The sequence below is a fragment of the Dipodomys spectabilis genome, unplaced genomic scaffold (assembly GCF_019054845.1).
Source record: "Dipodomys spectabilis isolate Male_0828 unplaced genomic scaffold, ASM1905484v1 ptg000235l, whole genome shotgun sequence".
In the NCBI taxonomy this organism is placed as follows: domain Eukaryota; kingdom Metazoa; phylum Chordata; class Mammalia; order Rodentia; family Heteromyidae; genus Dipodomys; species Dipodomys spectabilis.
In genome coordinates this window covers 1142303-1163459 of record NW_024870912.1, presented here as the reverse complement: position 1 = coordinate 1163459, position 21157 = coordinate 1142303, and the positions used below count along the sequence as shown (strand labels likewise).

At 39.5% G+C, this 21157-nt stretch overlaps 1 protein-coding gene across 1 annotated transcript; it reads left to right on the top strand.

Moving 5' to 3' along the window:
* The first annotated feature begins 718 nt into the window (after positions 1 to 718).
* On the top strand, positions 719 to 3860 carry Akain1 (A-kinase anchor inhibitor 1). Its single transcript, XM_042699198.1, has 2 exons — positions 719 to 734; positions 3667 to 3860. The coding sequence occupies exons 1-2, from the start codon at positions 719 to 721 to the stop codon at positions 3858 to 3860; spliced, it is 210 nt and encodes a 69-aa protein (XP_042555132.1).
* Positions 3861 to 21157: the final 17297 nt, after the last annotated feature.

Below are 21157 nucleotides of genomic sequence, written 5' to 3'. Positions count from 1 at the left end.
CTGAAATCCTCAGATCACAACCTCTTGAGAAACTTGTAAGTATTACAGGCGTGAGCCACTGGTGCCTGGCTTTCCTTTGGATTCTTAATGGCTGTCCCCTATTAGTGATCACCCTCATAACAACAACCATCAGATCAGAGTTACAGGCAGCCAGATAGGAAGATGGCAAAGAGTTTTTTCCACCTGTTCTCTCTTAAGTCTCCTTTCCAGAATTTTTCACTAAATAAACTTCCATTTACATTTCATTGATCAGAATTTAGCCATACCTAGTTATATAGTGGCCCAAATAAAAATAAGACTTGTTTTTAAACTAAGGAAAAGAAAGAAGTGTTGAGTGGACTTCTAGTTAGAATATTCCTATCTAGGCCGACAGTAGAGAAATAGTGGCTTATCGGCCAAAATCTACACACAACCTTGTGGTTTTTTGTTTTTGATTTTTTTGGTAAATACATTTTTATTGGAGCAAAGCCATAAGCATTCAGTTTACATATCATCTCTAGCTGACTCCACAGAGTCAAGCAGTTATTTCAGAAAGCTTATGGGCCACAGGCCTAAACTGTTTACAATTTGGAGCTTTCTGTAAGTTCTTGATGACTGTGGGGAAGTTTGGAGGAATGACTTCAATTCTTGTGATGACATTGTGGCAGCAGAATTGGGCTTGATAAGGATTCAGTCATTATTTTTCTTCAGCCCCATGAGGTTACTATATATAGTAGGCATGTGTTTGGCTTCAGGTAACATAAACTGAGACTAATGGTGGATTAAACGAAAAGGGATTTATTTTCTTCACATTCACGGTCTAGGGCAGATGGAGATGTTCACTGATGCTTTTGTTCACTGGGCTTTTTCTTTCTCCCAGACATTCATCTCCATGCTTACTATACCCAGCCATCTTATCTGCAGGCAGGAAGAATGGGAAGGTTCAAATGGCCATATAGCACAAGTCTGTCCTATCCTAAAGGGTCCCCCAGAGGTCTTCGATGGTTAGGACTGTCTTGGGACCATCCCTGGCAGCTGAGGAATCTAAGATGGTGAGAATATTAACTTGGTCACATTAAGGGACAAATGAAATGGAGATTTTGTTGGAGATGAAGAAGGACAATTAGCAGAAGGTGCTATAGAGGGCTCTGTACTGTTAAATTACTCTAATACCATCTTATGATCTCAATTCGTTTTAAAAATACATTTGTATTCTCTTTAAGTAGTTGCACAAAGGAAGTTGCCACTCAACAAAGCAGTTTATGACTACAGTGCATCTTGATCCATGTGACTCTTTTCACCATTCTCCACCATTCCTCTGAACCCACTCCTTCCCTCATTTTTGAAGGTTTATAGGATATGCACTGAATTTTATGATTACATTGTCCTGTCCCCCTTTCCTGTCTTCATACATCTACTCTGTCTACTCCTTCCCCCTTGACAACCCTCCCACATTGAGTTCTCATTTCCTTCTTTTTTTTTTTTTAATTTATTTTATTTTATTTGTGAACATACTGTACAGAGGGGTTACAATTACATGGGCAGGATAATGCGTACATTTCTTACCAAGCATTGCAGCCTCCTCCTTTGTTTATCCTTCACATCCCTTCCCAGCCTCCCCCTCCTCCCCTAGTCCCAATACTTCCCCCCCACCCCCCCACACCAACATTGTAAAGCTCGTTTTCGACATGACCACTTGTACTTCTCATTGTTGCAACAGGTCCACCTGTATCCTTAAATGACTTGTTTTTCCCCATCTCCTCCACAAGTTATACTGACATCAAATATAGTGAAAGCAGGGGTTATACTGTGGGGGAGGGACGTACAAAGCAACAAAGAGATAATCTTATAAATGCGTTAGAAACACATGCATGAAAGAAAAAAACATTAAAATACATATCTAAGGGTTCATTTTCCTAACATCACATTATCTGACCTTTTCCGCTTGACTCATACATATACTAGATATTGCAAATAGGGGAAACCATGGGACCTATGTTTCTTTGGGCCTGGCTTACTTCGCTTAATATAATTTTTTCCAAGTCTTTCCATTTCCTAACAAATGGGGCAATGTCATTCTTTCTGATGGAGGCATAGAATTCCATTTTCTTGATCCATTCATCTACTGAGGGGCATCTGGGTTGGTTCCAGATCTTAGCTATGGTAAATAATGCTGCAATAAACATAGTTGTGCTGGTAGCTTTAGTGTGGTCTTGTTTGTAAACATTTGGGTAAATGCCCAAAAGTGGGATTGCTGGGTCATAGGGGAGTTCTATGTGGAGTCTTTTGAGGAACCTCCATACTGCTTTCCAAAGTGGTTGAACAAGTTTACATTCCCACCAACAATGAAGTAAGGTTTCCTTCTGTCCACATCCCCTCCAGCATCTGTTGTTGTTAGAGTTCTTGATTTTTGCCATTCTAACTGGAGTGAGGTGGTATCTCAATGTTGTTTTGATTTGCATTTCTTTTATGGCTAGCGAGGTTGAGCATTTCTTCATGTGTCTATTGGCCATCCTTCTTTCTTCTTCAGAGAAGTTTCTCTTTAAGTCTTTCGCCCACTTGTTTATTGGACAGTTGTTTCTTTGAGGATTTGTTGTTGGGGGATTTAATTTTTTGAGTTCCAAGTATATTTTAGATATGAGACCCTTGTCCGTTGTATGGCTAGTAAAGATCTTCTCCCAATCCGTGGGCTTTCTATTGATCTTGCTAGCTATGTCCTTTGCCATGCAGAAGCTCTGCAACTTTATGCAATCCCATTTGTCCAACCTTTCTTTGATTTGTTGTGTTTCCGGGTCTCTATTCAGAAAATTTCGGCCTGAGCCAAGGAGACCTAGGGTTTCTCCTATTCCATCCTGTAATGTTTTCAGAGTGTCTGCTTTGACTCTGAGGTCTTTGATCCATTTGGAGTTGATTCTGGTGCAGGGTGATATATAAGGATCTAGCTTTAGTTTTCTACAAGTAGTTAACCAATTTTGCCAGCACCATTTACTGAAGAGGCTGTCTTTGTTCCATTCTATTGTTTTAGCTCCCTTATCGAAGATTAGATGGCTATAGGTCTGTAGGTTCATTTCTGGGTTTTCAATTCTTTTCCATTGGTCCTGAGGTCTGTTCTTATGCCAATACCAAGCTGTTTTGATTACTATGGCTTTATAGTAGAGTTTGAAATTTGGTATTGATATTCCTCCAGCAGTGTTCTTTCCGTTGAGGAGCGTTTTTGCTATTCGGGGTCTTTTATTGTTCCATATGAATTTCTGGATTGCCTCTTCTATTTCCTTCTTTGTTTTGTTGGACTGTGAGTTAGTCTTTCTAAGGAATTACACCATTTGAGTTCTCCCTGGATCTACCATTTTGCAATGAATACATTTGTGTGTTATTTGGATGCCACCCCAAAGTGATTACTTATTTACTATTTCTAAATTAATCTAGCTTCCACACATGTGATATTTTCTCTCTCTGGGTTTGACTTACTTCACTTAACATGAATTTTTTTCCCCCCAGGTCCTTCCATTTCTTTGCAAATGATGCAATCTTATTATTTCTAATGGATGAATTACATTGTGTGTGTGCGCGTGCGCGCGTGTGCACTCAATTTTTCTTTCTACCTTTGTCCCTTACCCCTCCCTGTAATAGTTTGTAAAATTAATTTGTCTTCTTTTCTCCTCCCATACTGTTTGTACCTTTGGCTAGGTGAGAAGCCTGGAAATGAGCCTGAAGAGGCAAAACTGCAGAGTGCCAGCAAACAGATTGTGCAGAATGCCATCCTGCAAGCCGTGCAGCAAGTCTCCCGGGAGAGTCAGCACAGGGAGGGCAGACCCAGCGACAGCCGGCCCCGCTGCCAGCTGGGCAGGAGGGAGTTACCCAAGAAACATGAAAAGAAGTAACAGGGTGGTGGATCTTGTAATGTGCTTGGTTTCTAGCCTTCCTGTTAGTGTAGGATGCGTTGCCAAAATGTTGCCAATAAGCACACCAAAGTGTTTCAGACAACTCACAGTAGAATGAATTCACACTAGCCCTTGGCTGAGAAGCACTGTGTTTCAAAAAGTGCATTTGATGATTCTGCTCATATTTATGCAGTGCCTCTAATACATAGTGGGGTCAAATGTGGCATCATAATTGCAAAAATAGTTTTGCAGCCTAATTTACTTTTGAGTTTTTTCTTTTCCTTAATATAAGTCTTCTTTATTTGTTTCTGCCTTTTATGCATTTTTCCCATGATTTTAACCAGCAGTCTTTTTTTTTTAAGTATTGAGTACATTTCTGTGTTCTTTATGAGTATTGTACAAAAATTTTAAACAGAAGGCATGCTGGAAAGATGAGGGGATAGAGCTTTAATTCCTTTCAAATACTGAATTAAAGGCCTTTGTGAAAAGTATTCAGGTTCAAGATCAAATTTAGCAAAGGCACATTCTAAAACCCAGTCCCTCAGGGTCATACTAAAGCATATATTTATGTTACTTTTAAAAAGAGAGGAGTTTATTCCTTTTAAGTAATCTATTATCAGTTCTCTGACTTGTTTTACAGTTGATGTGGGTTTTCTGTGCAGAAATTAATTGGGGGTAGATGAGTTTCTTTTCCCACCTCAAGATTAAAGACAAGTGAGTCTATACTTATGGTTTATGACTATTCCATTTTTAGTGCCCTAATAGGGAACAATTAGACTTGTGAATCCCTGGATGGCTGCCCATATTGGATTCACTTACCCTTGAGTTTGGTTATAAAAAGGGCAGTACTTGTGGAAGGAATTCTACAGCCTTATAGGTCCTACATCATTGTCAGGCTATGCATTTGTCTTAATATCATACAAATAGAAACTTCTTTTCCCTTTGTTCAAATTGGACTTTTTGTGAAAAGCATAGGGGTCATAAATGAGTAGCAAAATGGGAAAATAATTTTTTTCAACTCTTTGTATCATGAAAATAACGTGGGAAGAATAAGGTGATGGAATTGTGAAGATATTGATAGAGATATGTGCATAGGTGTGTAAATAGAGCCATCTCTATTCAGCAGGGCGATTTCCTGCTCCACCCCTCTATTGTCAGTGCACATCTTTCTGGAGTCTTGTGGAGTCTTATGTTGTTGTTTTTTTTATAATTCACAAAAGCTACTGAGTTGGTGCTATTGGGGATAGAGGAAGAATTTGACTTTTGTTAAAAATCTTCAGGCATCGGAATATCAATTGTCTACATTTGTTAGTTGTTTTTATTTAAAATAAAAATATTAGCATATAAAATGTAATATTACAATACATGTCTAAAATTCCAATATGTTGCACTTTTCAGAATGTGTACTGTGGATGACAGTAGATGGATTAAAAAGAAGATTTTGTTAGACTGTCTTTCACAATGCATGGTGTAATAAATAAATTCAAGGAGACAGTGGTGGTACAGTAAAGGGCATGGAAACATCAAAGTTGTTCATCCATACGTATCTTTTTATCAGAACTCGTGATAATTGGATAATGAACTTAAGTTGATCTAAAGTCATATAATCCTCATACTTGCACAGTGTACAGACTGAACATGGAAGTATTCAGGGAAATTAGTCTGGTGTGCCCACCACTCAAAAACAAACCCAATGCTTATAGTTTGCAAGTTATCTGGTATGATGTTTACCACCCTGTCTGAATATAACCAGCCATGTTTTTTGCTGTCATATGGCAGAAACATATAAACATGCTATCCCTTCTTCTCTGGTGTATCTATACTAATAAACTGGAGATCATTGAGGGAATGCTTTATTAACCTCTGTATCTAAATGTTATTTATGAATAAAATATCAGCTTTGAAATAGGTTATCATTTTAAATGATGTTTTCTATACCATATTGTTTAGTTCGGTTTTTATGTAGATCTTACTTGCTTATGGAAGCATGAGGCTTTCCAATGGAGTTTCTCTTCAAATTCTTAGGTACAATAACCAGAGCAAGTGCTTCTTTAATGGCCCATCACTGTGACTGTCTGAGAAAAGCCATGGGACTGTTTGCTTTGAGAAAAAAAAAAAGACATGTGCTAAGATGATCCTAGAAAATAAAAGCAAATGGCTCTAGGAGGTCAAGTGTCTGTTATGATGTTCCTGTCATGAAAGTCTACGGCAAGAAAGACTGATGTTAAGTCCTTGAAAACACAAAAGGCTATGGAACAACTTTAGCATTCAATAAGAGGCTACCATGTTGGTAGCATGCTCTGAAAACTCAGTCATAAAAATAAATGCTTTTGTCAACCCTCTTTTCCTCCAACATATTCTCCTCAGTATAAGCATGTAGTGAAGTTTCTTGAGGGGCCTACAGAACTTCATTTGGCCTAGAATTATGATGAGTTTCTACTTTTTTCATTATCATGTCAAACAGAGCTTTTGGTGTTTAGAATTAGCTGGAATATTTAATGTTCTTCATTCACTGCAGGGACAAGTATACAAGCACACCGGTTCTGTGTACTCAGTGGCTCACTTTTTGCATTGCCTCTTTCTGGGTAGAACTAAAGAAATTCATTTAGGTGACTCTGCCTTTCTATAATCATCTAACCAGTGCAAAAAATTTTGTAAGTAGATATAGAACAACTTACGGGGCCCCCAGAATGTCGTTAATTCACATTTGTTTTTTCCTCACTAATTTTAAGCTGCTTATTAGTCTTCCCTTTTGATGGGATTTCAAGTTACAAAATCAGTGACTCAAATACTAACAATCATCACTGAATGTATGCCATTCAGGAATAAGTACCCGGACATTTAATAATGTAATTCTGAAAAGTAGAACAAAAACAAGAATGTAAATTGTTATCTCTTGACTGAATAGAAGCAGAACTAACAAAAGTCAGTATGTGGGCAAGGGAAATAATGTCATGCTGATAACCTCATATGTTAAAGTAAAAGAGAGACTTTATGTGATATCAGATTGAATGATCTAGTTAATAAACTCCAAGAGTGCCAACCTTTATTAGATTTTATAATTCCTTTCATTAACCTTAGAGGAATGTGTTAGAAAATACTACTATAAAAAGTGAGTTATTTAATGCTTAGCAATCTCTTTCATTTCTGCTTGGTGTTTTATTAAATTAAAAAGAAACGAAGAATCACATGTGTATTTGTTTTTTTACTGTGTCTTTTGTTGGTATTTTTATTAATAAGTTTTTTTATTGTGAAAATATGTACAGAGGGGTTACAATTACATGAGCAAGGTAATGAGTACATTTCTTATCCAGCATTGTTGCCTTCTCCTTTGTTTTTCCCTTAGCATCCCTGCCTTCCCATCTCCACAACTACACTCCCCCCACCCCCAGCCAAAGTTGTAAAGTTTGGTTTTCCACACAGTATTTTGTACATCTCATGGTTGCAATGGGTCCACCTGTATCCCTATTTTCTTTTTTGTTATAGGGCTTGAACTCAAGTCCTAGGTGCTGTCCCTGAGCTTCCTCTGTTCAAGGCTAATACTCTACTACTTGAGCCACAGCGCCACTTCTGGCCTTTTCTGAATAGTTTATTGGAGATGAGAGTTTCATGGATTTTCCTGCCTGGGCTACTTCAAACAGCAATCCTCAGATCTCAGCCTCTGGACTAACTAGGATTACAGGCGTGAGCTACGGCGCCAGGTTTTCTGTGTCATTTAAAAATTTTTTATTTTCTTGCAAAGATGCGGTACAGAGAGGCTACAATTACATCAGGAGGGTAATGAGTACATTTCTTGTCGAGCATTATTACCCTCTCCTTTGTTTTACTGTGTCTTTTAACATTGATTAATCACTGATCATTAGGTATATCTCATTCTCTCCTCATTTTTTTCCCACTGAAGATGACTAGGAAGATGCTTCATGCATATGAAGAGCCAATATAATGTTTCCACTAAGAAAAAGAAGTCTTTTCATCATTAGACTTGTCTGTAAGTGGTTCATAGTTAAGTAATAAGGAAAAAAGGGATTCAAGCCTATAATGCTTTATCAGGTTATTTATTTATTTATTTTTGTGTGGGTACTGGGGTTTAGACTCAGAGTCTGGGCACTGCCCCTTAGCTTTTCCCACTCAAAACTGGTCCTCTACCACTTGAACCACACCTCTACTTCCAGCATTTGGGTGGTTTAATTGGAGATAAGACTCTCATGGACTCTTCTGCCTGGTCTGACTTTGAGCTGCAGTAATCAGCCTCAGCCTCCAGAGTAGATAAGATTATAGGCAGAGTCACCAATGCCTGACAGATTTTTCAGTTTATTTATTTATTTATTTTTATTTTTTTGGGTCCAGTCGTGGGGCCTGAACTCTGGGCCTGGGCGCTGTCCCTCAGCTCTTCAACTCAAGGCTAGCGCTCTACCACTTGAGCCACAGCACCACTTCTGGCTTTTTTCTTTTTGCTTACGTGGTGCTGAGGAATCGAACCCAGGGCCTCAGGCATGCAAGGCAAGCGCTCTACCACTGAGCCACCTTCCCAGCCCAGATTTTTCAGTTTTTAAAGCAAGGTACATCTGTGCAGGATATGGCCTTTCAACACACACACACACACACACACACACACACACACACACTTATACACACAACACATACATCTATGTACATATATGTAGACACACACATGTGCATATATAAATAATCTGGCAATACTGGAATTTGAATTTAGAGTTTCATTGCCTGCCAGGTAGGCTTTCTACCATGGAGCCACATTTCCAGGCATTTGTTTCTCTAGTCATTTTCTATCTGGGTCACACCATGACTACCTACTTTAGTCTTTCCATTGTAATTGGGACAAGAGGCTCACACCACCACACCCAATTTCTCTGTTGAGTTTAATGAACTTTGGTGCCCAGACTGTTCTGAAAGCACAAACCTCTCCATCTTAGTCTCCTGTGTGACTAGGATGACAGGCAGAAGCCTTCACAGTCAGCTATGGAGTAAGGAAGAGGTCTCATCAACTTACATGCTAGAAGGATAGCCACAAGCTCCCATTCTCCCAGTTGCCACCTCCCAAGTAGCTAGCAATACAGGCATGAGCCATCATAATGCCTCCATTCACCTGAATTTTACTTAACCGAATAACTAGTACTTCACCAGATGCATGACATTGCATCTGAGACTCAAAGCTCTTGCACACTCTTACATGAATGCTCTACTAATTGAGTTATTTGTGAGTCAACACTGCTGCCATCCATCCATATGTCTTTGCCATTTGTCATTTCCCTATGCACAGATGGCTTCTTTCTGCAAATGACTGTCACTTTTTGCCTGTGGACCTTTTTTTTTTTTAATCAACAGCAGTATGCTCAGCCTATGGAAGGGGCCATGTGGAAGTCCCTCAGGAACGAAAGCTCCAGGACAGCCCTCAAACTAGAATGAATAAGAGCTAGTGCATAAAATATCCCAGATTCCTTACTCCTCTAATGGGTCAACTCTAAGACATGTCCCACAACCTCCTAGCGTTAGTCCCTTGACGGAGAACATTTGTATACAAGTCTGTCTCTGTCTCTGTCTCTCTGTCTCTCTCTCTCTCTCTCTCTGTCTCTCTCTCTCTCTCATTTTCTTTTCTTCCCATTGGTACTTCTTAGAAGGACCTACTTTTACTCAAGTTCTTGCATGTGGATCTATTTCTCAAGGGAAAAAAAACTGAAGGCAGTGGCTTGTCATGTTTTGTATCAAGGAAAACTGAGATGACTTATGATTTTCATCTGTTGCAGGGAAATTGGATGAGCATTTCTTTCTTTCTTTTTTTTTTGGTTCCGGTCATGGGGCCTGAACTCTGGGCCTGGGCGCTGTCCCTCAGCTCTTCAGCTCAAGGCTAGCGCTCTACCACTTGAGCCACAGCGCCACTTCAGGCTTTTTTCTTTTTGCTTATGTGGTGCTGAGGAATCGAACCCAGGGCCTCATGCATGCAAAGCAAGCACTCTACCACTGAGCCACCTTCCCATCCCCAAGGATGAGCATTTCTTGAGAGTCAGTCTATCCCAGTTAAATACTGAGCAGTAGCTGGTGTTTTTCAAAACAAATCCCAAAGTAATAGATAGTAAATTGGTTAAGAAGTCTGCCATGTATTTAAATTTTGTTAAAGATATCTTGATTGTCTTGAGATTAATTTATCTTGGCTCTGTTTTCTAAGTTGGCTAATTTATAGCTACTGGTTTCACATAAGCATCAACTAAACAGACACTGGAGACTGTTATATGAAGAGTCAAGAGCAGGGAGACGGTTACGGGGCCACCAACATATGAATCTAAAGAACTGAACTTTTAATGTATAGGAAACACTTTTTTCCTGTTTTGTGCTGGTCCTGGGGCTTGAACTCAGGGCCTAGGTGCTGTACTTGAGCTTTCTTTCTTCTTCAAGGCTGATGTTCTAGAACTAGCCACACCTTGGGCCACATCTCCACTTCTGGCTTATTTAATTGCAGATAAGAGTCTCATGGACTTCCAGGTGCTATTGGCTCATGGCTTGTAATCCTAGCTACTCAGGAGCCTGACATTTGAGGATCATGGTTTAAAACCAGCTAGGACAGAAAAGTTTGTGAACTCCTACCTCCAATAGACTACTCAGAAGAAGCTAGAGGTGGCGCTATAGCTCAAATGATAGAGCCTTAGCCTTGAGCAAAAGAAGCTCAGGGACAGAGCCCAGGCCATGAGTTCAAGCCCCAGGAACAAGCACATACACGCAAAAGAGTCTCATGGATTTGCCTGCTGAGGCTGACTTCAAACCATAATTCTCAGGTCTCAGATTCCTAAGTAGCTAGGATTATAGGCTTGGGACACTGGTGCCATCTAGAAGCAATTTTTTTCCATGATCCGTATACACACTTTTTATTGAATTTGTTAATGTTACAGAGTTCTTTCACTGCCAAATCATGCCTGAGGATACAAAAAAAAAAAGAACGGTGCAATGGACAGACTCACCCACCCGTTATCCAAAATATGGAATCTTGATTCAAGTGTAATTTGATCATTTCAAAAGCTGGGGGCTGGGGGCTTATCCTTGTAATCCTAGCTACTCAGGAGGCTGAGATATGAGGATTGTGGTTCAAAGCCAGCCAGGGCAGGAAAGTCTATGAGACTTGCCTCCAATAAACTCCTCAGGAAAAGCTGGAAGTGGTCTTGTGGCTCAAGTGGTAGAGTGGTGGCCTCAAACACAAAGAGGTTCAGGGATCTTTTGTGTTTCAAGTTTGCTTCTCAGTAACACAACCTTCAGTAAAATCTACCAGTAAAGGTATACAGTTCAAGAAGAGTATGTGGCTCAAGGGTTTAGAGCTACTTTAAGATTTTTGGTTCCCAAATGAATCTGCAATTTCACCAGCTCCCACTTGGGCTGATTTTGCTACTCGCCCAAATATGGCACCCAAATCATCAACAGACAGACAGACATCGCACCTGCCACCTCAAGTAATGCCAGCATGATTATGCAGAGGCACTAGCCCCCGGGAGCTGGGTTCCTGTCAGAATGCATCACAACTGAGTTTGTGGGAGACAAGGAGACCCCACTGGATCTTAGCCCCATCTACTTCATGGTCGCTGGTCGCTGACCTGCAATTCCTACATCCATACACTGCTATGCAGCATTTCTACTCAACAGAAGATGGAAATGTAATTAGATGGAATGACCCTTCAGTGATCCAGAGAGGAGGGTCTTTTTCGAAAAACAGAAGTGCTTTTAGAACAGAAGTGCTACATCTGTCTTTCTCATCCTGCCTTTCCAGATGAACATAGCACAGTTAGAACAACCACTGCACTTATAGAACACGCAGTACCTTCCAAATTTGGACACAAATATATAAGGAAGTAGCTGTGGGTGTCTGGAAGGCTTTGAATCATTAAGGACAGGTCAGTGAGCTTTTCCCCTGGGCAGATCCCACGTTCCTTCAGCTGCATGTGTTATACAGTTTAGACCTGATTCGAGAAGGCTTTAGCAGTGCCTCAGGTAGAGCGTCCCTCATCCTATCCTAGAAGCAAGTTTTTAAAAATTGTCATGTGATATAGAGAGGGGTTACAGTTACATAAGTAAGGTAATAAGTGAATTTCTTGTCAAACGTGTTACCACTTCCCTCATTTTTCTTTTACTTTCCCTCTCCCCAAGCCCGTGGTTTTTGTTTTTTATTTTAAATCTGGTTGTGACACTTGAACTCAGAGTCTGGGCTCTGTCCTGAGCATTGTTGTTTAAGACTAGTGCTCTATCACTTCGAACCACAGCTCCACTTCCAGTTTTCTGATGGAGATAACAGTCTTATAGACTTTCATGCCTGGGCCGATCCTCAGATCTCAGCCTTCTGAAAAATTTGGATTACAGGTGTGAGTCACCAGTGCCCAGCCCTAGAAGCAAATTTTTAAGTCCAATAATGTCATTGTCTTCTATGCTAAAATAGAACAATTTGGGCAAGACTTGAAAAAGAATTAGCCTTTAAAATTTGTAATTTTGCTTATGCCTTGAAACCTAGAGAATTTATGTAGGTCTGTAATTTGTTCCACATTTTTTAATTGTTTTTTTTTTTTATTGTGAAAATACTGTACAGAGGGGTTACAGTTACACGAACAAGGCAATGAGTACATTTCTTATGCAGCATTGTTGCTCCCTCCTTTGTTTTTCCCCTACAATCCCTTCCCTCCCACCTCCTCAGCTACCCCCCTCCCAGCCCCTCCTGCCCCCTGCCTAAATGGTAATGTTCATTTTTTGACATAGCGTCTTGTACATCTCATTGTTACAATCAAGTCAATCTGTATCCCTATTTAAACAAAAAGCTCATAATATATAAGCTGTGCATTTATGCTATAATAAATAACTACTTTGGAGGTTGAGATTTGGCAAAGCATCTTTCTAGGGCAGCAGAAAAATCTGTGAGACTTCATCTCATAGGGGTGGGATGTGGTGACATATACCTGTCATCCAGTTCTGGTATGAAGCTAGAACTAGAAGGATTTCAGTCAAGGCATGTGCCAGAGTAGGAAGCAGCCAGACCCTATCTCATTTATTTCAACTCATAGTTCTAGAGGTTTCAGTACATCAAAAATAACCAATGCATGCTAGGCACTAGTGGGTCAGACCATAATCCTAGCCACTTAGGAGGCTGAGATCAGAGGATTGTATTTCAAAGCCAGCCTGGGCATGAAGCTCTTATCTCTAATCAGGCACAAAAAGCTGGAAATGTAGCTGTGGCTCAAGTGTTAGAGAACTAGCCTTGAGCACAAAAGCTTAGGAACAGAGCCCAGACTCAGAGTTCAAGCCCCACGACAGGGATATGAACACAGAAAATAACCAGTGTGTAAGCTGGGTGCCAATGGCTCATCTTATAATCCTAGCTATTCAAGAGACTGAGACCTGAAGATAAAAGTTCAAAGCCAGTCCAGGTAGGAAAGTCCATAAAACTTTCTGATCCTAATAACCATCAAAAAGCCAGAAATGGAGCTGTGGCTCAAATGGTTGAAGTAGGCTATCCTTGAGCACAAAAGCTCAGAGACACTGTCCAGGCCCTGAATTCAAGCCTTAAGACCGGCATAAAACAATAACAGCAACAACAAATAAGAACAACAGTGTAACAAAGGGGTAGAGGCATGGCTCGGTAGTAATACTAGTAGTAGTAGTAGATCTGTCTAACAAGTTCAAGCCTAAGTTAAAAAATCCCAACATCTCAAAAAAAAAAAAAAAAAAAAAAGAAAGGAAAAAAAGTTAATAGTATACAAAAAGCCCAATTGTAGATGGCTTTACAAGCGCTGTACTCTGAGTCAGTAATCAGGGTTTCAGTTCTGTGTCAGATTTCTGGTTGCTGTGATAAAATACTTGTCATTAACAACAGAAGAAGCATTTATGTCAACTCATAGTTCTAGAGGTTTCAGTACATCATAAAGGGGAGGAATTGGCAGAGATTTTTTAAAAAAGCTTTTTTTTTTTTTTTTTTTAAAAAAACACCTCATATTCCCTCTTTTCAGATGACATGATTTTGTATTTAAAGACTCCCACGGACTCCACTCCCAAATTACTGAAGCTGATTCAAAACTTTGGCAAACTAGCAGGGCATAAAATTAGCCCTCAAAAATCAATGGTTTTTCTGTATGCCAACAATGAGAAAAGTGTGGCTGAAATCAGGAAAGCAACTCCATTCGTAATAGCCCCACAAAAAAAATACCTAGGAATTAACTTAACCAAAGAAGTGTAGGACCTCTGATGAAAACTTAAAAACCTGAAAAAGGAAATCAAAACAGAACTTAGAAAGTGCTCCCATGCTCCTGGATTGGAAGGATCAACATCGTGAAAATGGCAATACTTCCCACAGCTATCTACAAATTCAATATTCCAAACTCATTCTTCAAGAGATAGAAGAGGCAATCCAAAAGTTTATATGGAACAATAAAAGACTCCGAACAGCAAAAACGATCCTTAACAGAAAGAACAGTGCTGGAGGAATATCAATACCAAATTTCAAACTCTACTACAAAGCCATAGTAATAAAAACAGCTCGGTACTGGCACAAGAACAGACCTCAGGACCAATGGAATAGAATTAAAAACCCAGAAATGAACCTACAGACATATAGCCATCTAATCTTCAACAAGGGAGCTAAAAAATAGAATGGAAGAAAGACAGCCTCTTCAGTAAATGTGCTGGCAAAATTGATTAATTACTTATAGAAAACTAAAGCTAGATCCTTATATATCACCCTGCACCAGAATCAACTCTAAATGGATCAAAGACCTCAGAGTCAAAGCAGACATTCTGAAAACATTACAGGATGGAATAGGAGAAACCCTAGGTATCCTTGGCACAGGCCCAAATTTTCTTAATAGAGACCCAGAAATACAACAAATCAAAGTAAGGTTGGACAAATGGGATTGCATGAAATTGCAGAGCTTCTGCATGTCAAAGGACATAGCTAGGAAGATCAATAGAAAGCCCACGGATTGGGAGAAGATCTTCAGTAGCCATACTTCGGACAAGGGCCTCATATCTAAAATATACCTGGAACTCAAAAAATTAAATCCCCCAAATTCTCAAAGAAACAACTACCCAATAAATAAGTGGGCTAAAGACTTACAGAAAAACTTCTCTGAAGAGGAAAGAAGGATGGCCAATAGACACATGAAGAAATGCTCAACCTTTCTAGCCATAAAAGAAATGCAAATCAAAACAACATTGAGATACCACCTCACCCCCGTTAGAATGGCTATAATCAAGAATTCTAATAACAACAGATGCTGGAGGGGATGTGGACAGAAGGGAACCTTACTGCATTGTTGGTGGGAGTGTAAATTTGTTCAGCCACTTTGGAAAGTAGTATGGAGGTTCCTCAAAAGACTCCACATAGAGCTCCTCTATGACCCAGCAATCCCACTTTTGGGCATTTACCCAAATGATCACAAACAAGACCATACTAAAGCTACCAGCACAATTATGTTTATTGCAGCATTATTTACCATAGCTAAGATATGGAACCAACCCAGATGACCCTCAGTAGATGAATGGATCAAGAAAATGTGGTATATATTCACAATGGATTTCTGTGTCTCCATCAGAAAGAATGACATTGCCCCATTTGTTAGGAAATGGAAAGACTTGGAAAAACTTCTATTAAGTGAAGTAAGCCAGGCCCAAAGAAACAGATCCCATGGTTTCCCTTATTTGTAATAACTAGTATATGTCTGAAACAAGCAGAAAAGGTCAGATAAGTTGATGTTAGGTGAAATGAACCCCAAGATAAGTATTCAAAAATTTTTTTCATGCGATTGTTTCTAAGATATTTATAAGATGATTTCTTTGTGGCTTTGTATGTCCCTCCCCCATGGTATAACCCCTGCTTTCATTGTATTTGATGTTGGTATACTTTGTGGAGGGGAAGGGAAAAATCAAATTGTTTAAATAGGGATACAGGTGGACCCATTGCAACAATGAGATGTACAAGTCCTTATGTCGAAAAACAAACTTTACATCTTTGGCAGAGGGATGGGGGGGGGGGGGTGGGAGATGGGAAGGGATGGGAAGGGCAAACAAAGGAGGAGGCAACAATGCTTGATAAGAAATGTACTCATTACCTTGCCCATGTAATTGTAACCTGCCCTGTACGGTGTTTTCACAATAAAAAAATTGCAAAAAAAATTCCAAAAAAACCAAAACCAAAAACAAAAACAAACCCAAAAACCTCACAATGGCCAGAGGCACGTGGAAGAGGAGACTGTTCACCTCAGCCTAGACAGGAAGAAGAGCAAAGGAATACAGGAAGCGGAGAGATGTAGCCCTCAGCAAAGCTATCTTCACACATACCATGACCTCACAATAATGCCATCATATCCTGAATTAATGAAGTGACCAATCATATGTGAGATCAGGCCCTTGTGATCTAATTATTTCTGTAAACTTTCTAGCAGACATACCTAGAGGTGATTTACTTCTAGATGTACCTGAATCCAATGAAGTTGACAATCAACAAGCTCTAAGAATGATTGCTAAAAAAGCCATCTTCTTTTAGTCATGTTTATCACAATAATACAATAGTATTCTCTTTTTTATGAATTGTTTAATTTCTCTTTCTACACGCAGACTATAGTCTTCATGGAAACAAGTAGTACCTTTCCTGTTTTAACTTGTATCGTAATCAAGAATGAGTACTCACTAATTATGTACATTTTCTACACAGTATTAGTGTTTTCTAATTCTTTTGATCCTTGTTTTGTCATTTGTGAAATATAAGTTGGCTAAGATGATCACTGTCTTTCTAGTTCTCAAAGTAAATTATTCTAAATATTCTGTATTTTTTGTTTGTTTGTTTTTTCATGCTGGCTCTGGGGTTGAACTCAAGGCCGGGGCCCTATTTCTGAGCTTTTTTGCTCAAAGCTAGTGCTCTATCACTTGAGACACAGCTCTACTTCTAGCTTTTGGATGGTTAATTGGAGATAAGAATCTCATGGATATTTCTGCTCAAGGTGGCTTTGAACCTTGAATCTCAGATCTTAGCCTCTTGAGTAACAAGGATTAGAGGCATGAGCCACTGGTACCCAACATATTCTTTTTTTAATTTTTTAATTTTTTAATTTTTTTATTGTGAAAATAATGTACAAAGGGGTTACAGTTACACGAGCAAAGTAATGAGTACATTTCTTATCCAGCATTGTTGCCTCCTCCTTTGTTTTTCCCCCTACCATCCTGTCCTCCTCAACTACCTCCCCGACCCCTGCCACCCCACCTCTCCCCACCATCCCCCTCCCCTAAATTGTAAAATTCGTTTTTCTACACAGCATATTGTACATCTCATTGTTGCAATGGGTCAATCTGTATCCCTATTTAAGCATTTTGTCTTTTTCCTTTTTTTTTTTAAATTTAAGTTTCCCTTATGCGTACAGCTTGGTGAACTTTTTTTTTTTGGGTCCGGTTGTGGGGCCTGAACTCTGGGCCTGGGCGCTGTCCCTCAGCTCTTCAGCTCAAGGCTAGCGCTCTACCACTTGAGCCACAGCACCACTTCTGGCTTTTTTCTTTTTGCTTATGTGGTGCTGAGGAATCAAACCCAGGGCCTCATGCATGCAAGGCAAGTGCTCTAGCACTGAGCCACCTTCCCAGCCCCCCAGTAAATTTCTTAAACATCTCCTACTTGTTCATTCACCAAAGCTAAACAATCATAATATAATTTAATATAATGAGCAACAATTTAATACAACGAACCATATTATAATACAATGAACTATATAGTAAGTGATTAGTTTTTCTTATTTTCAAACTTCATTTAAATGGAATCATGTGATATGTTCTTTTTTTCCTTCTCACTATTTTGTGAGAGATTTTGCATTATGTTGTTGAAAACAGTGACAATATCTTTTATTTTTATTTGTGGTATATTCTAAATAAAAACAATTTTTCTTTCGTGGTTGTTCTATTGTATAAATATACCAGCACTACTTATTTATCTATTCTTCCCTTCAATTTGGGATATAGACCTGAAAACAGAACTGTTATAGATTCTGGCACATATATTTGGAGATATATGTCCCTTGGGCAAATATCTAAGAGTAGAGTTTTTAGGTCATAGTGCACATATATTCAACTTACTATATGCTGCCAAAAGACTTTCTCTTACTAGAACTATATGAAAATTTGAATTGTTTCATATTTTTGAGAGTGACTACATCTTACTAAAAGGACTTTCTTTCAAACTATCAGGAGACTAGGGGAATTTTGCCCTTCCTTTCAAAGTCCCTGGATCTCCAGCTCCCAAATGTAGGGCTACAAGTTGAAAAGACTCCTTTGGAGAGAAATTAGCCTCACTTTGGGGAATTTTAAGTCTTCCTTCTATTCACTTCACCTTCTAAATGCTTGCTGATTTCCTGAGAGTTTGTTTGGAGGCTCTGGCAGGGGAGTGCAGCTACCTATATACCCTTGACTGAAGATTAGTCCTTCTCCATCCTAGATGGTCATCCTCTCTAACCGAGTGCACACCTTTGGGAGAGAAACACATGGAGTGCTACGGGAGGAAGGGGACACCTTCCTGTCCAGCCAGATCAGCCAAATCAGCCCTAGCAATCAATGCAGTGACATGTCACAGCCAGGTTGCCCTCACATCTGTTGATAATTTCTTTTTCCTCCAGTCTTCATCCAGAATCAGCCCATTCAGCTGGGCTGGGTGCAGTGGCTTGTGCCTGTAACCCTAGCTATTCAGGAGGTTGAAATCTACTAAAGATAGTAGTTTGAAGCCAGACCAGGAAGGATAGTCCATGAAACTCTGATTTCCATTTAACCAGCAAACGACCCAGAAGTGAAGCTATGACTCAAGTGGTAGAACAGTATCCTTTTTTTTTTTTTTTAATTTAATTTAATTTTATTTGTGAACATACTGTACAGAGGAGTTACAGTTACATGGGCAGGATAATGTGTACATTTCTTACCAAGCATTGCAGCCTCCTCCTTTGTTTACCCTTCACATCCCTTCCCAGCCTCCCCCCTCCCCCCCAATCCCAATCCTTCTCCTTCCCCCCCTTCCCCCCCTTCCCTCCCGCCCCCCCCCCCCCCCGCACCGACGTTGTAAAGCTCGTTTTGGACATGACAACTTGTACTTCTCATTGTTGCAACAGGTCCACCTGTATCCTTAAACAACTGGTTTTTCCCCATCTCCTCCACAAGTTATACTGACATCAAATATAGTGAAAGCAGGGGTTATACTGTGGGGGAGGGACATACAAAGCAACAAAGAGATAATCTTATAAATGTGTTAGAAACACATGCATGAAAGAAAAAAACATTAAAATACACATCTAAGGGTTCATTTTCCTGACATCACATTATCTGACCTTTTCTGCTTGACTCATACATATACTAGACATTGCAAATAAGGGGAACCATGGGACCTATGTTTCTTTGGGCCTGGCTTACTTCACTTAATATAATTTTTTGCAAGTTTTTCCATTTCCTAACAAATGGGGCAATGTCATTCTTTCTGATGAAGGCATAGAATTCCATTGTGTATATATACCACATTTTCTTGATCCATTCATCTACTGAGGGGCATCTGGGTTGGTTCCAGATCTTAGCTATGGTAAATAATGCTGCAATAAACATAGTTGTGCTGGTAGCTTTAGTGTGGTCTTGTTTGTAAACATTTGGGTAAATGCCCAAAAGTGGGATTGCTGGGTCATAGGGGAGCTCTATGTGAAGTCTTTTGAGGAACCTCCATACTGCTTTCCAAAGTGGTTGAACAAGTTTACATTCCCACCAACAATGAAGTAAGGTTCCTTTCTGTCCACATCCCCTCCAGCATCTGTTGTTGTTAGAGTTCTTGATTTTTGCCGTTCTAACTGGAGTGAGGTGATATCTCAATGTTGTTTTGATTTGCATTTCTTTTATGGCTAGGGATGTTGAACATTTCTTCATGTGTCTATTGGCCATCCTTCTTTCTTCTTCAGAGAAGATTCTCTTTAAGTCTTTCGCCCACTTATTTATTGGGCAGTTGTTTCTTTGAGGATTTGTTGTTGGGGGGTTTAATTTTTTGAGTTCCAAGTATATTTTAGATATGAGACCCTTGTCCGTTGTATGGCTAATAAAGATCTTCTCCCAATCCGTGGGCTTTCTATTGATCTTGCTAGCTATGTCATTTGCCCTGCAGAAGCTCTGCAACTTTATGCAATCCCATTTGTCCAACCTTTCTTTGATTTGTTGTGTTTCCGGGTCTCTATTCAGAAAATTTCGGCCTGAGCCAAGGAGACCTAGGGTTTCTCCTATTCCATCCTGTAAGGTTTTCAGAGTGTCTGCTTTGAGTTCAAGGTCTTTGATCCATTTGGAGTTGATTCTGGTGCAGGGTGATATATAAGGATCTAGCTTAAGTTTTCTACATGTAGTTAACCAATTTTGCCAGCACCATTTACTGAAGAGGTTGTCTTTCTTCCATTCTATTGTTTTAGCTCCCTTATCGAAGATTAGATGGCTATAGGTCTGTAGGTTCATTTCTGGGTTTCCAATTCTATTCCATTGGTCCTGAGGTCTGTTCTTATGCCAATACCAAGCTGTTTTGATTACTATGGCTTTATAGTAGAGTTTGAAGTTTGGTATTGATATTCCTCCAGCAGTGTTCTTTCCATTCAGGAGCGTTTTTGCTATTCGGGGTCTTTTATTGTTCCATATGAATTTTTGGATTGCCTCTTCTATTTCCTTGAAGAATGAGGTTGGAATTTGGATAGGTATTGTGTTGAATTTGTAGATAGCCTTGGGAAGTATTGCTATTTTCACGATGTTAATCTTTCCAATCCAGGAGCATGAGAGGTTTTGCCATTTTTTAAGTTCTGTGTTGATTTCCTTTTTTCAAGATTTTAAAGTTTTCATCATATAGGTCCTTCACTTCTTTAGTTAAGTTAATTCCTAGGTATTTTATTTTTTGTGGGGCTATTACAAATGGAGTTGCTTTCTTAATTTCAGCCACACTTTTCTCATTGTTGGCATACAGAAAAGCCATTGATTTTTGGGGGTTAATTTTATACCCTGCTACTTTGCCAAAGTTTTGAATCAGCTTGAGTAATTTGGGAGTGGAGTCTATGGGATTCTTTAAATACAAGATCATGTCATCTGCAAAGAGGGAGAGTTTTATTTCTTCTTTCCCTATTTGGATCTCCTTTATGTCTGCATCTTGTCTTATTGCTGTAGCTAGGCATTCTAATACTAGATTGAAGAGAAGTGGAGAGAGTGGGCATCCTTGTCTTGTTCCTGAGTTAAGAGGAAATGGCTTTAGTTTTTCACCATTGAGTATAATGCTGGCTGTAGGTTTGTCA